The sequence below is a fragment of the Bombus vosnesenskii genome, unplaced genomic scaffold (genome assembly GCF_011952255.1).
Source record: "Bombus vosnesenskii isolate JDL3184/JDL3185 unplaced genomic scaffold, Bvos_JDL3184-5_v1.1 scf7180000013295, whole genome shotgun sequence".
Classification (NCBI taxonomy): Eukaryota; Metazoa; Arthropoda; class Insecta; order Hymenoptera; family Apidae; genus Bombus; species Bombus vosnesenskii.
In genome coordinates this window covers 7,575,705-7,590,707 of record NW_022882946.1, presented here as the reverse complement: position 1 = coordinate 7,590,707, position 15,003 = coordinate 7,575,705, and the positions used below count along the sequence as shown (strand labels likewise).

The 15,003-nt window shown below is 41.9% G+C and overlaps 1 protein-coding gene across 8 annotated transcripts in view; it reads left to right on the top strand.

The window, feature by feature from the left end:
• Positions 1-15,003, top strand: part of LOC117233208 (discoidin domain-containing receptor 2-like) — a 221,480-nt gene that overhangs the window by 113,144 nt on the left and 93,333 nt on the right. For 7 of the 8 annotated variants that reach the window (XM_033493294.1, XM_033493292.1, XM_033493291.1 and 4 more), the window contains one exon: positions 3,492-3,594. In XM_033493294.1, the coding sequence (XP_033349185.1) occupies positions 3,492-3,594 (103 nt within the window). Of the gene's footprint in view, positions 1-679; positions 962-3,491; positions 3,595-15,003 lie in introns of those variants that run through there. The other variant, XM_033493295.1, reaches the window with a different exon arrangement.

Sequence of the window (15,003 nt, the reverse complement as noted above, 5' to 3'; positions counted from 1 at the left end):
GTCAGTTGCAAATGACAGTTGCTTAGAATATCAGACATCTATAGATCAACTAATATTCCTATTAATTAAGATCTTTCTCCAAACAACCATTTGTACAAACCATTAGGTACGCGAAATTGTGATCGTAAGAACAATGAACATACGTGTTTCAAACTACGCCAAGAATATATATACACAAATACCCGTATCTTCCTCTGTACGTTTATGCCACTGACAGATCGTTGCAAACCTTCTCCAGTTCGAATGCTTTCGCAACGAGTCTGTCAGATCCGCAAGTTCCGTGCAATTTTTGGCCAAGAGAGCACCTGCGCGAGGTTCGTGGAACCGCGAACTACACAGTCGGTCTGTTTGCCGCGAGTTCGATAATTACAGCACGGCTCATCTAGTGGCGCAGTTTGCCCCAGTAATGGATGCTGCATAAAGAGGCGCAGTCGGTATTCTGGAAAGCACGATCGAAGTTACACTGACGCCAGGATGGCGACAGTTCTAAGGATTGAATTGCAAAGAGAACTAGGCCGTGCCTATCTGACAAAGTACAGTTTGCACGGCGTAGACGGGCATGCATATTGGCAAGCCGGGGAACAATGGGCGAGCGTGTCGCACGGCAAATGTTTTATTCCAGTGAGCAATTATGTCAGTGTACTTAGAGTTTCCAACGCGTGTGCTCGTCGATGCGCCTCGTCGGGCAACTTCCCCTCTGTGAAGTATACGTTACTCCCATGAAGTTAATTTACCGCGTAGTTTTCATTATCTTTTCTTCCAAACGTTTTAATTTTCGTTCAATACCGGCGTAGCTACCTTTTCCTGTGAGAAACGACTCGTTGCTATTATTTCGGTAGAGCGAAAGTTTCGTTAAAAGTTTTGGATTTAAACGTAATTTCGGGATCGTCGATTTGTCAATGGATTTGTCTATGTAGCTGATAGTGAATAGTTTCAAGGGGAGAACTGGATCCGACGAGAGGTGAATTCAAATTAACGTAAAAGCAATTATTAGTTCGGCGTGGGATTTTAAGTTAACAGGGTACGCTAGCGAGAACTGTTGGTTTATTGTGCCTGGTCGATGTTGAGCGTTTATCGAAAGGAGTTCGTTCTGATTGTGTTTTGGAAATGATTGTTGAACGTGAGGAACTGCAAACAATCTCCCTGGAAATTGTCCTAAACAGAGCTCGGTGAATCAGTCACGTACTCCTGTTAACTGCTTCGCCATATCGACTTGCGTTCCTGCTTAGGCACAATTTAATCGTTCACCGAGATCTATTCATAGAACGTTCTCGATTTTACTATTCCGTTTGTTTTATCATTCTGCGGAACATAATACGCAGTTAACTTTGTAAGAAATGATATCGAAATCATCGATATTAAGCAAAATTTTACCCGCGCGCGGTAATATTTGAATATCGAAGGTAGATTCGCAGAATGCGTAAGTTATAATATAAAAATTTGGAATTTTTTTCATCTAATTATCGTATAGTTAACAGAATTGAATTTTTCTATTCTAAACTAATAACCAGGGGAATATCCAAATTGGAACTGGTGTTTATAACTCCGTTTTTCGCAAAGCCAACGTTCGACTTTCCCGAAAAAGAGATCTTATTTTCGTAAATTTATCTAGCATTGGAAGATGACAAATAATTTCGAATTCCAAGGAGAATTGAAAAGCATGATTTTCGTGATTCGCGTTATTCTATGCATTGTAATTTACAGAATCGACCAGCATAGCTCTTATTTTCAAGATGGAACTCTGAAAATCGATTTTCATAATCCTAATCATAACACGAATTAATCGTTTCAATCGTAAAATCAAAATTTTCTGACGTACAGAGATAAAGCGTATTAGCGCAACAAGCGAGAACTCGCTCGATGTACTACGTTTTAAGGAAAACAAGTTCGCTCAGCAACGTCTTACACGAAACTGTGATTCGTGCGCAAAGTCGGAAAACCAGTCTATTCTGTTTGTATGTATAAGACAATATATATACATACAAAACAGAACGGTGATGCAGGCGAGTTTGTAGAATTTGGAGAAGTAAGAAGCCAAGACGAAGTTTCGTCGTAGTAACACCGAGTCACCAACATGAACAGAAACTAACTGTATTACTGGTACGCATGACAATCGCAGTTGGTAGAATATCAACTCAAGTTGCGCGATTGCGACTTTCCAGCGACCCACATTTTGCAACTTCATCGTTCGTTAAGTCATTTTCCTGAGCAACAACTTTCTTCTAAACATAGTCGGCTATGTTTATTTTATCGTCGTTGCAATATCCTCTATTCGAAAAATCATAAGCTTCGCGGCTATTTCCAGTTCAATATCTTTACGAAAATTCGAAACTTCGAAACATTCAAGTACCAATTAAAACGAAACAAACATATCACACTATTCGATACTATAGAACATTGTATTTTTAAATAAATTAAATCAAATTTTTAAATTTTTAAATTTTTAAATAAAATGAATAAAAGCAAATTTTCGTCCGTTATAACGCTGCTTGGCAAAAATCATTGCTAGCGTGTTGGATCTCTCAGGATGCTAGCCAATCCCACGTCCGCTGCAGTTTTGAAACTTTCCAACGTAACAGCAGTTTACTGTGGCTTAAGTGAACCGGCACGATATAGGCTGTCTCGTGCTACGTCACTATGTATTGAACAATTTATTACAGTTGGTTATCTTCGCATAGTTGTACGATCTCTCGTACATGCTATCATTTGTCCGCCAAACGTTTACCTGATAAAGTCACGTAATTTTTACTCGAACAGAGAGCAAAGAAAAGATTGAATCTTTTTAAAGAAAGGATAGCTTCAATCGATAAATATGAAATTAGAATGGTGCAAGATATTTGTGTCAGGTTATGGTTTTGTTTTATCGCCGCTAGTATTTTCGTTCCTTTCGTTTATCGTGGTCAACTGGCAAACTTTTACGGGGAAGGGAACGAGGAAGGAAGTTCGATCGCAGTTTGCCCGTGAACGCCGATTGGGTTCCTTGTGTGCGCACAACGAAGTCACACGCCGGTTGCGACTTCTGTTCCCGTGGATTTCGTTGGAGAATTTTCACACGGACCCGTAACCATGCCACTGCAAACTGTACGTACATGTATTTTGCGGTAACGTGGCATTTTCCAAATGAATTCGAAATTCCCGGTGTAAATTCGAGCGTATAAAACAAATTATACGGGCGATCTATTAAAATCAATGCGACGATTGAAAACAGTTTGTTTGTCATCAGTCAAGTTTTAATTAGCTAGCTAAATAACAAAATACGTTAAATGCGCGCTCGACCCGTGGAAAAGCGTATTTTCTCGTGATTGTTCGTCCAAGTCTAGTTTATGCAGAGTTTCAACCTGAAAATTGCCACCCGTTTCTCATTCATTAACGTTTAATTTTGCGCACGACCAATCCAACCCCACTCTGCTTAATATAAAGCGGCCCATAGTTGACAAAGCGCGCGCGAATAGATATTGAGTTCTGACTAACGCCGTTTCGAATCCTTTCAGGACAATGTACCGCGGCACTGGGCATGGAGAATGGCGAAATCCCCGATGAAGATATATCGGCCAGTTCTATGTACGATCCCAGTCTTGGCCCGAAACATGCCAGGTAAGTGAACAATGATATCGCGAAATGCTCGACTGCAGTTAAGTCGGCCATTTTGATTTAGCGCTATAGTTTCTAGCTTTGTTGAATGCATGCGAGTGCTGCTTGATTGCAATTAATCGATACGAAGGATCTGTTGCTTGAAATTCAAATTCCTTACTAAAACAAGGTATTAAACCAGACGAATACATTGGTTTTCTTTATCGAACGGTTTAACCAAAAGTTACTCTCCCATTTGTCTTAACGATTTGCAAGGAAAAAAAAAGGAAAATAATACAAGATTAAGAAGTAGAAGATACGAACCTAAAAAAGTTGTACGATTGTATCACAGAATCGGCTTTTAATTCTCGACCGTTAAAGAGACACGGAGTATCGGTTTGCCAGAAGTTAAAGAAGTAAGTACTTACGTTGAACATCGGCCAACTGGTTGGTTTAATCAACTTTGCCCAACTCTCATCCCTCTTTTTTCTCGGTTGTAGGATTAGGTAACGGTTCTTTTCTTCTCGTGATACACTAACCTAACTACGTTATCTCGACGATAGAACATTTTTTTCTTTTCGCAATACGTAACGATACGTTTGCTCAACACGCTGCAATACACACATAACGTGTGTTGGATAGCGGTGAGCGTTTAACTCGGTCGAGTATGTAAACGCAGCGGGTCGTTTCCGACGCGGTGGATATAAATCTCGAGCGTTGGAATGATTAAGCTCGATAATTCGACGTCTGCGGCTCGGAGGTTAAGCCCTCTAATTGCGTCCAGATTCTTTCTGTTTCGCATTCTGGATCGCGTGACGCGCACGAACGTTTCAACAACGCGGCTGCCGGCTGGTATTTAGCGAGTCCACTAGGCGGCTCGGTTTTATTTCTTATTACAACGGCGAGATTAAAATCTCTAGGCTGCCCGGGGCAGCTAGAAGCATCCCGTGCCTTAGCTCGGCTAGCATTAAAATGTTAAATAGCACATGGCCTGCAATGCACGCTTATAAAATCCTGTTATCGAGAGCCAGAACGAGTATCAGATAACGAGATGCAAGAACGTAGCTAATAAACTGTAAATATCGAATTAATCGCTAATCGATAGGAAGGGAAAAAATGGCCAAGAAAAAAAAAAACGAGGGAAAGTGTTCGAGCAAAAGGATAGGTTCGAATCGATCCTTTTTCACGGTATGAAAGTCGCGAGTAACTTCGTTGGAAGAAAAATCGCGAGGTCAGATTAACCTTGATACACTCGGAAGCCGAGTGTCTATCGTTTGTCAAAAAGAGGAATCGTCTTCCTGACATTTTTACCAGCGATATTACGATCCTGATTCGTTGCGAGCGTCGGACGGCTGACAGCCAAATCGATTCGGCACATTTACGAACCGAGGCAATTTATGAGGGTCGCTAGAAACGCACCGCGGATATCACCGACCCATGTCTGTTAATAATGCGCCTCGACATGCTCCGTTTCGTGACGTTAGAAATAATATTGGGAGAGGCGCGATTTCGCTCTACTCTTTGCTCTTTATTCGCTTTATTAACGGTTCGATTTGGAACCGAAATAGAGTCTTTAACGTCGATGATTCTTTTCAAGCGTTTAAATAGTTCGCCGTTAAAGTTGAGAACGATTTAGTAGTACATTATCTGCAATTGGATCATCAGTAATTGTAATTACGCTAAGATACATCATTCAGAAAGATACAGAAACTTTTTTTAAACTATAATATACACATATCTAAAAGATTTCTAATTTTATCAAAATAAATACAAGTTAGAATTCAGATTATTAAACCAATTATAAATTTTCAAACAAAAATATAAATTTCGTGACACAAAATACGGCATGCATTTACAGAAAAAATGAAACAGTGTCCAATTAAGTAAATCGCAGTCCTCTTGTACAATAATATTTCTTTCTTCCCGATTTCGGCGCTATCTCACAGAGCTAAGTAAGACAGAAAGCAACTTATGTACTCGATGAACTCGTTTAGGATCCGTGTACAGGCAGAGAGGGCAGTAGTTTGGTCGTTTCCAGCGAGTTTGCAGGTGCATAGAGCAGGCACGAGCCCGGTTCGATGTAACGGAGGATAGAATCGAGGGAACGAGTGGGTGTTGTAGGGGCGCAGGGGGAGGAACTGGGTAGGGTGAACTCGACCCCTACAAATTACCTCCAATTTCGTGTAAATTCCTCGTTCCTGCGTCAGCATAATACCTGTATTAGGACGGCCAGCTCGGGCTCTTAGGCGGCAATAAATCTGTATTAGGGCGAGGCGTTGCTCCTCTTAGCAAAAGGGGTACAACGCCCCTGGGCCTGGCTAATTTTTCACCACCACGTTTCGTCTACGACCAGCTGTCTGGCAGGATCTCGCCCTAAATACAATTCGTCGGGCAGTGAAAGAGAGACAAAGAGAAAGAGGAGAAGTGTGAGCAGTCGTCGTCCTCTCGATACATTGTCCTCGTTTCGATTTTCACCTCTCTCCAACCGTGACTTCGTGCGACGACGAATTAGCCAACAGTGGCCGCTAATTAGACCGCAATCGTGGAGCTCTAATTCGCTTCTGATTGTACCGCGTCATCCCGTTAATCTTCGCGTGGAATTCCCGGAATCAAGATTCAATTTGAGTTTCCGTATATTCGTTGGTCGAACAACTGCTCTGAAGAGAGAGAGAGAAGAATAGAGGAACTCGTGGAAGATTTTGCCAGATGAAAGCTGGAAATTCGAAACGACACGATATCCACTGCTGTGAGTAAGGGTTCGGTGACTGTGCCTGCTTACGTTTATCGCGATACACGCGCGTTATCTCGCCGAGATTGACGATAAGCTCGAACGTGCCACGCTAACGTACGATTATAATTATAGATGGAAGATACGTTTCCATTAGGAGGTTCAACCGTGTATTGCGGTGTAAGATCAACCGCGTTGCAGGATACCTTTGACTCACGAGTTAATTTATCGGTACGACTGCGTTTTTGATGACGAATAAGTTCATCTGATTTCACGTGTTAGATTAATGCCAGTTATTACCCCATAATTTACGAAGTTTCCTCCTGGGAGTAGCTTTATTACGTTAATAGCTACATGTCGTCGTGTTATTTCTTCGTGGATCTATTCCTATTACTTTGTTGTGAAAAAATGACTACAAGGAATAATTACTTGCTTATTAACGTTTATGACTTTCATAAAAAATTCATATTTTCACCTTAAGTATACGTATTACATACAAAAGCGTCGTTCCGAATTGTTTGAGATAGAAACGACGTAGCTTTTATACGTTGTTTGTATTACAAACGTCGTCGTTTGTTAGAAATTCAGGAAAAGCAATCTACTCAATTTCTCGAAGGAACAACACAATTTTTGCGGGAGGTTCTGAAACTTTAAGCAGCCCACCGCTGGGCGCAAACCTGGCTTTTGTCTTCCGTAACAAACAATGTCGCGTTTCGTTCGAGCGTTACAACTCTGACCTATATCCGGCTTTGTGCCGGGCGTTCTCGATTTTCCAGCGTGAAATATGCACTGCATTTCCATCGTATTGTTACCGCACAAAGGTCCGGCTAGCGTGGGAAGCGACGGTTTTTGTAATCGGCTAAAAAAATGTTTATCGAAAGGAAGCGCGAAAAAGAAACGTATTTGTCGTCCACTCGCTGTGTAAACCATTTTATACTGTCCTGTCGTGGCCACTCTGGTTTCGCCTATTTCCACACAATGTATCGAGTGGAATTCCTCTGTCAACGAAGACAAAACGCTGTCCTCTAAAATTAATTCGAACATTGTGTTTTTTAATCCTCGACCTTCCACCAGTTCCCGAATGTCAAAACTCTCAAAGTGAAATGTGAACGAAAACGTCATTGTTATTCATGAAAGCTTAAATTTAACGCTATAATGGCCGGTAATGCCGCAGTGTCGTTAGATGGCCGCTAATACTACATTGGTGTCACGTGTTATTTACCTATTTATGCGTTTCTTTAAATATTCATTACCTTCATTTTACTTTTCAAATTGCAATCAATGAATTTTCTTATGAATATAGCGAGAATCACATTTTAAGAATTCTTAACTTGGAAATTATACTTAGGTGAAATTAGATCGACATAGTCTTAATGTTCTATACGTTCGTCCAATATTAATAATGTAATTTAATTTTTATATAAAAAAAGAAATATATTTCTTATAGAATCTCTTATTACACGAAATTGTAAATGCCAGGAAGAAAGGATAGTCATCGTTGATCACGATTAGAACAGTCATCAAGCTAAACTAGGAAACCTGCCAAGATTTCCTTGATACCACTCCCAGAAAGAGCGTGCGAATCGTTGGGGCAGAATCACGTGAAGTAAACTCAGAGAACGGGATACAAGAAGGCTAACGGGGTTACATCGCGAGGACACTCGTTCATTGGGAAAAAAACGAAGATCGATAATGGCTTGCGGGAGTGGATGAGCATCTGTACGTGCTAGGGAAAAAGTTTTCGTTTTCGTGGCCGAGCTTGTGACCGTTCGTATCGTTTTAGAACTGGCACGAGACGGAGGGGCGCACGAAGGAAGAGTCTCGAAAGGCGAGTCGAAGCCAAGTGGGAGAAAGCTACGGTAAAAACGCCAATGATAGAGAGAAAGAGCAGAATGGCGAGTTGGAGGAAATAAAAGAAAAAAAGCAGACTGAGAACCAAGTAGGTAGGAAAAAAGGGAGGTGGGAGCCAAGCATGACAGGCCAAAATCTTCGACAGAGGGAGCACGGGGTGAAAAGGCGGAATCACGCAGACATAAAACGTCCTACGGCGTTACGTGCGCTTTCAGCGGTCGAAGCCAACGAAAAATGGTGGCCATATTCTCCCGACCTTCCAACCGGGGCTATCTTCCACTTTGTTACGATTCGAAAACCCCGCTGGCTCTGGTCCCTCTCTCGTTCCAGTGATTTATGAACCGACAACTACACCCTCCGTCCTTCGCCATTCGCCACGGCGTATCCCCCTTCCTTACATCCCCCTCTTCCTTGTATGTCGTAGTCTCCTTTTATTTTTTACTTTTCTACGTTTCGTATCGCCAGGTACGTACCGTGGTCCCGCGTGGCACGACGAGTCTCGATACGTCATATTATGCCCGAAGGAACCGTCTCCCCCTAATAGTCTCTTACACCCCCAGTCGTGACTGTTCGCGTGACGACGTTACACGGTCGCATAAATCTTGGCCAGCCGCGTGGACTGTGGCTGTGTATCGATGTAAACCACCGTCGGATTTTCTCTGGCTTCGAACTCGAGCGAAGCCTCGAACGGCTGACCGGTGCGGTTCCAGGGATTTCGGGGCCAAGATCGGCGAATTGTTTCGATAAACGAAATTTACGTGGCAGATGTGTGAAACAGCGCTCGCCCGTTCGAAATACCGGTTCATTCGCGGTCGTTGAACGCGATTTAGGGGGCCGTCGGTGTTGGCCCGAGAGTGAGCACTATTTGGGAAAGAGATTTTGGAAGCGTATGGTTATCGACCTTCCTAAATGGCTATACCATAAGAGCTTCTTGCAATGGTATATGATAATAGGAAGTATCGAGCGAAAGGACGAAAATTTATCGACTAGCGCGTACACGACGATTTCTGTAAGCGTTAAAGTCAACTGTATAGTTTCGTGATTTTTACGGGTATTAATGAAACAGGATGGGACTGAGCTCGACGGAGATAGACGAAACAGTTGGAAATTTCTTAGCGTCATGGTTTATAGCCGCCTGTAAAATTTGAATTCCACCCTTGTAAGTTTGTCCTGCTGATTCTTTAATGCGGCTTTTAAAAGTACCTGCAGATTGAAAATTTTATACCTAACGAAACTAGAACGAGATAGTCGCGCAACTTAACATCGCGGAAAATTCCTTTCCGGAATCTACTCCGTTTTCTGCTTATTTTAAGAAATGTTATCTGGACCTGTCGACTAAAAATGGCTGACTATTCGACGAATCGGATGACTTGCTAACTTATGCATAATAGCAGTTTTACGATCGAAATAACCCGTCTTAACATTCCATAAAAGTAAACCGTGGAAGCTTTATATCTGGGTGATCAATCGGCAACCATTAAATCGGACGACCCTTGAAAGTGCTTTATCCATGGAAGCCACCCGCCACCGGCCCGCTTATCCTGTTGAAACCTCTTTGTTTCCTGGCTCTCTACATCCGAGACGACTGGTTTCAACGCAGCGAGTTTCCCTTTATCCCAGAGCCGATTCGTTCCGAAAACTCGGTGAAATTCTTATCGTAATTGCACGGTCCTCGACACCGAATCGAGGTTATGCGTTCAACGACGCTCGCCAATTGAAACAAGGAAAATTGTTTGCAAATAATTGCGAATTATTTCCCCTTTCGTTCGAGGGTAATCGTACTTGATCGTCCTAAAGTCGATCCTCTATAGCTAAACGTGTCGAAGATTCGTCCAGGAGAAGCCCTTATCGACTGTAAGCCGGTGATTCTCGACGGCTCGTTCTCGATTTTCCTTTTGTTTCCCTCCAGTTGGGATCTGACTGGCGACTCGTTCTATCGAACGCGAATCCTTCTTTCTTTCTTAAACCGTGCAAAACCACTCGACGCGCGGAATGATTCATTTCGAAGAGACGGTAAGAGCGGCCGTTTCAACCGAGATAACATCCAATCGCGCTTTAACAGCGACGTTCTGCCTTCGTTAAATTAACATACTCGTTAAGATGTAACTGGGTCGTCGACCACGGGGATATAGCAAGACTGCGATAAGTTAGCTTGCGCTTTTTGCGCGACTGACGTGAAATGTCTTACGATTTTTCACGTGTCTCCGTCGAACCATGACGCTCGACAGTGGAAAATCCTTGGGGAATTCTATTCATTCCTTAGACAATCTTTTTCTTATTTTTATCCATGGAAAGGGCCGACAAGGGGAACAGAAATTGAAAGTGGAATTTGAGACGGTTCTTTGGAATTTCTTATGTTTTTTTTTTTTTTTTTTTTGGAAAAATAATATATTTGGAAAAAGTCCACGTTCTTGAGCTTCGATGATGGTGCTACGACGATCGTCGCGCGATCTCATGAACTATCATTTCAATGAACACGCCAAAGCAATCAAACATGTATCTACACACATATGTATAATATATAGATTCCTATGCGTCTGACTTCTCACATGTTACATTCATCAGAACACGCAGTGTAGCCGCAACCTTCCTGTTGACAGGTGCTAAATATGAAGCAAATCGTATATGCATTTAAAATTTACATCAATTGCGACTGTCTTCCAAAATTTGTCGTTAAATTTAACAAATGGAACGAAGGAAAGATCGAAATCGGATGTAACAATTTATTTCGGAAAAAATGTCAACGCTCCATGTACGATGAAAAATTGTTCGAAACATTTGAATTGGAAGCACAAGAACGACACTACACGTGATACATATTCATGCGACAATCTTTGCCCACATCCCTATCCAGTTTCACGGGCCTCAAATATTGACGTACAGCTGGACAACAAGCTGCACTATCGACACGAAGTTTGATTTCGTAGCACTGAACTTCATAGAAAATTTTATCGAGTCGATATCCGAGTCGCTTTGACGGAAATCCACTATCTCACGAACGGAACGAGCGCGTTTCATCCTTCGAATTTCGGTATCTTTAACAATTCCTGAATGAATAGTGTCAGAGGCAACTTTATCGTCGGCATGCGAACGTTCGTTCTTTCAGACGGCGGATTAGAATTGAAAATCAGCCGAGGAGGAGCAGGAAATTCGCGTTTGCCGGAAGAAATGCGATCACGTGCCGCCCTAGGCTTACCAACTTTATGATCACCCCGTGCATAAACTTCGTACAAAGACCGTGCTAGTACGCCCACATGCTTTTAGTTTTATTTAAGGTCACTGTCGTTCGTAGACGACAACTGGCCCGTTATTGAATATCGATACTTATCGTAAATCGCGCTGCCGATGTCCGCGTTCTTCTCCCGAGATTCTTCCGCGATTGAAAGAAGAAAGTCGACCATTCAACGTTTACGGGATACTTCTGCAAGTATAATGCACGAACGGCGCCTCGCCAATGCGTGGATTGTCTTTAAAGATTGTTTCTCCGATGTTGGAATCGCGATGCAGACTGTTTGGTAGCGACGATGTGTCTGCGGGTCACGAGTTGTGCAGTAGAGTTTGATACTTTTGAACATTGTTTGATAAGTTTTATCTTATTACCTGTTGCAAGGCTGTACGAAGGAATATTCCGAGTTTCAGCTATTTTTAGCTTTGACTTAAGAAATAAAGTGGCCATAAAAAGTATTATTATGCACCCTTATTTTCAAATGAAGTGCGTTTTTTTATCAGGTTCCATACGTTTCATCTTCATAGGATCACATCTTTGAAGTCGTATGAAAATATATATTACGTTACGAAATTTAACATATTTGGATTTCATTAATTACTGTGTAAATGCTATAATTATACAATGGCGTTTCAATACTTCTCATAGCCACTGTATGAAGAATATGGAGAAATGTTTCAAAGGCAGATAAATGGAATTGTGCTGACATTTGTTTTATTTAAGAAATAACTTTAGAAAGCAATATGAAAATTATACGTATATTTCAGTTTTCTAATGGAGATCTATATTTTTGATATCTACGTATATATGCTCTCTCCTTTACAAAATATTATATTCCAACATGGTATCAAACAAATCATGTTGTATTTAATAAGATAAAACAATGCGTACGGCTCGCAGGTTATAAATCAGCTTTTTCAATAATCATAATGAGATGAATCATTTTTACACGAACAGTATGCGACATTTCCGGGCGTTACAAGATTACAAACATCGTATCCATGAAATGCAATCGAGAAATTGGTTCACACATTGTTACGGGTTCCGCGTCCCGATTGTTTTTGAATACAGACGCGAGATCGCGTTATTTCGCATGATTTTAAATTGCGGTTTATTTGTTTTATTGCCATAACAATTTCGTATGCCGTGAAATTGAATGTGGCGTTGGGTATCAAGATTACATTTTCGTTAATACGTGTGCTCGTGTATGACATCCGACTATGTTTCAACTTAACTTTGGAACACGAATTTGTGCATTTTCAGCAAGGAAATCGTATCTAAACGTCAAGCCTGGTTTAGGACCATGTTTGATTATACAGCAAAAGCAGACAGTAGACTGTCATTAACTCCCAAAATAATCAAAAGTATCCATCGTAATTAACCCATCGGCCACCCTGAAGTTATATCTAACAAAGTCATTTTCTCATATCCCTTGCCAATTTTTATTATCCAATCAGGATCAATTTTTTCTTTCTCCCACTACGTGCAATTGTAATGCAACACTAACATAAGCCAGATTATAATCCAGCTACTCTGTGCGTGAACATCACATCGCTATGTAAGTAAAACATTCTCAAATCGCTACAAAAATAGTCGACTAGTACTCCATATAGTTTCATCGAGAAAGACGCGATATACATGTATATACACAATCGCGAGTCCGGCAGAACAGGAATCAACTTTTCTCCAGAGCATCAAGCTGGGAGAGGGGCATTTATTTTTTCATCAAAACGGAGCAAAACAGAAGGATCGTGTGCGTCAAACGCGAAACACGATTCGCGTGAATGCGAATGCAGTCGACAGCGACTGGTGACGGAAATAGAAGAGGGAAAAATGACACGGTCGCTTTGTGAGCTGGTGATATTTTCTGATTTAAAGTAACGAGCGAAAACCGTATCAAGGTATCGAATTTCCATGAAGGAGTTTCGTCGGTCGATCTGCCTAGGGCTTCGGTATTATTCCGCGGCGAGCGAAGCGTAGAAAGACGCAGCCGATAACGAAAATCTATTTGGTTGCTTCCGCGTTCCGCGAGAAGCGTGTGAACACGACCTCAAGCTTCGTACATGGCCGCGTACGTGCATCCTTATTCTACTGTGTTCGTGCGTATCTCACGCCTGGCGCGGCATATGCACGTACCGCTCGATTTTCAGTTTCGATTCATCGGGACCGAGGCGAGTATCGAACCTACGTATCGAACATTTCGCGCTTCTCTTTATTCCCCTTCCGGTCCCCTGTGAAGCCGTGAGCAACCGAGACGAAATTCTCGTTAGCGATAACGTGAAATTCTATTTGCAATCATCGGTGACGCGGCGTGTCTGCCTTATCGAGTTCCAGCAGAAAGTCTCTCCTCCGCGAGTTCTTCAACTCGGGATCTTTCTCCCTTCCGTGCATATTTTCGCGAGAAAGCGCTGCGTTTTCTCAGCCAGCCCACCTTCGCTCGTCGTTTCTCGTAAATTCGCGTGCACGTTGGAAATCGGATTTAAAGCGAACCCGATTTTATCGGGATTTCGTTTCGTTCGAGAAGTTTGTCTGTTAAATGTTGGATCGGAATCAACGTTTACCGGCCGCGAAGGTAAGCCGGTAAAAGCGTTATCGTCCCGCCCCCGTCCCTCTTTTCTACGACGATTAAGGTTTCTTTCTAAAGGTTGCAAAGTTTTCGGAACAAAGTGATACGATCTTCTCTTGGTGAATCACCGCACGTAGAGTACAATGTGCTTTTTGTTTCTTTAGTTTCCACTCTTTTCGTTGTATTCTTGATGCGAATGCTCGTTTAATGTACAACAGATCTCCATTTATCTAAACTCCAATTATTGGAATTTTAGTTAATGCCCGTTTAACTGAGCATTACTAAATGAAAACTTTCGTTAGTTGAATTTACTTATCCGAACGCGAGCTGCTATTAAGTTAGTAACGAAAAATAATAGGTAAAGAGGAAAATTGGTAAACTTCTTAATAGGAGTTCGTATAATTCATATAATTATGAGCACCATTTATTTGAACATATCGGGAGATAAACAGTTTATATTGTATTTATAATTGGATTTCATTTAATAGTAAAAGTTCACCAATTTTCTTCTCCGCCTATTATTTTTATTGTTACTCAGATGAACAGAGTTCTACCGTAAACGAAACCGCGAGAAACCGTTGCTATTTTCGTAGACGGTTGTAGCGTGCCATCGCTAGAACAAAGAATCTCGTCTGACGTCGTTACTGACCTAGCACGACCATCCTCTGTCCTGCTCTCACCCTCGTGGAAAACTTTGCTCATCGGGATTGAATTTAGGTTTTGCACGATAGCGGAGAGTTTAAGTCGGTACAACGAGTCCGAAGTTGTTGCAGTAAGTTGTTGTCTCACAAAAGGTGAATCACGTATCTCTCGGCGACGTATGGGCGTCGTACGACGAAAGAGTTTCCGGTCGAGTCACAGGGATGACTTTTGCGGATTGTCGTTTCTGATATATGACGAGCCGAAACTTTGTCCCCGCTTTAGTTTACAGAAGCTTTCATTATGCATGTGCGCCGTCGGAGAGCTCTGTGCCGCGGCAATTTCACTTCGCAAACACTGGTAAATCTCGAATGGAATATTCGATGCGCCCTAGACGGCTGAATTTCATTTTTCCTTAATGGA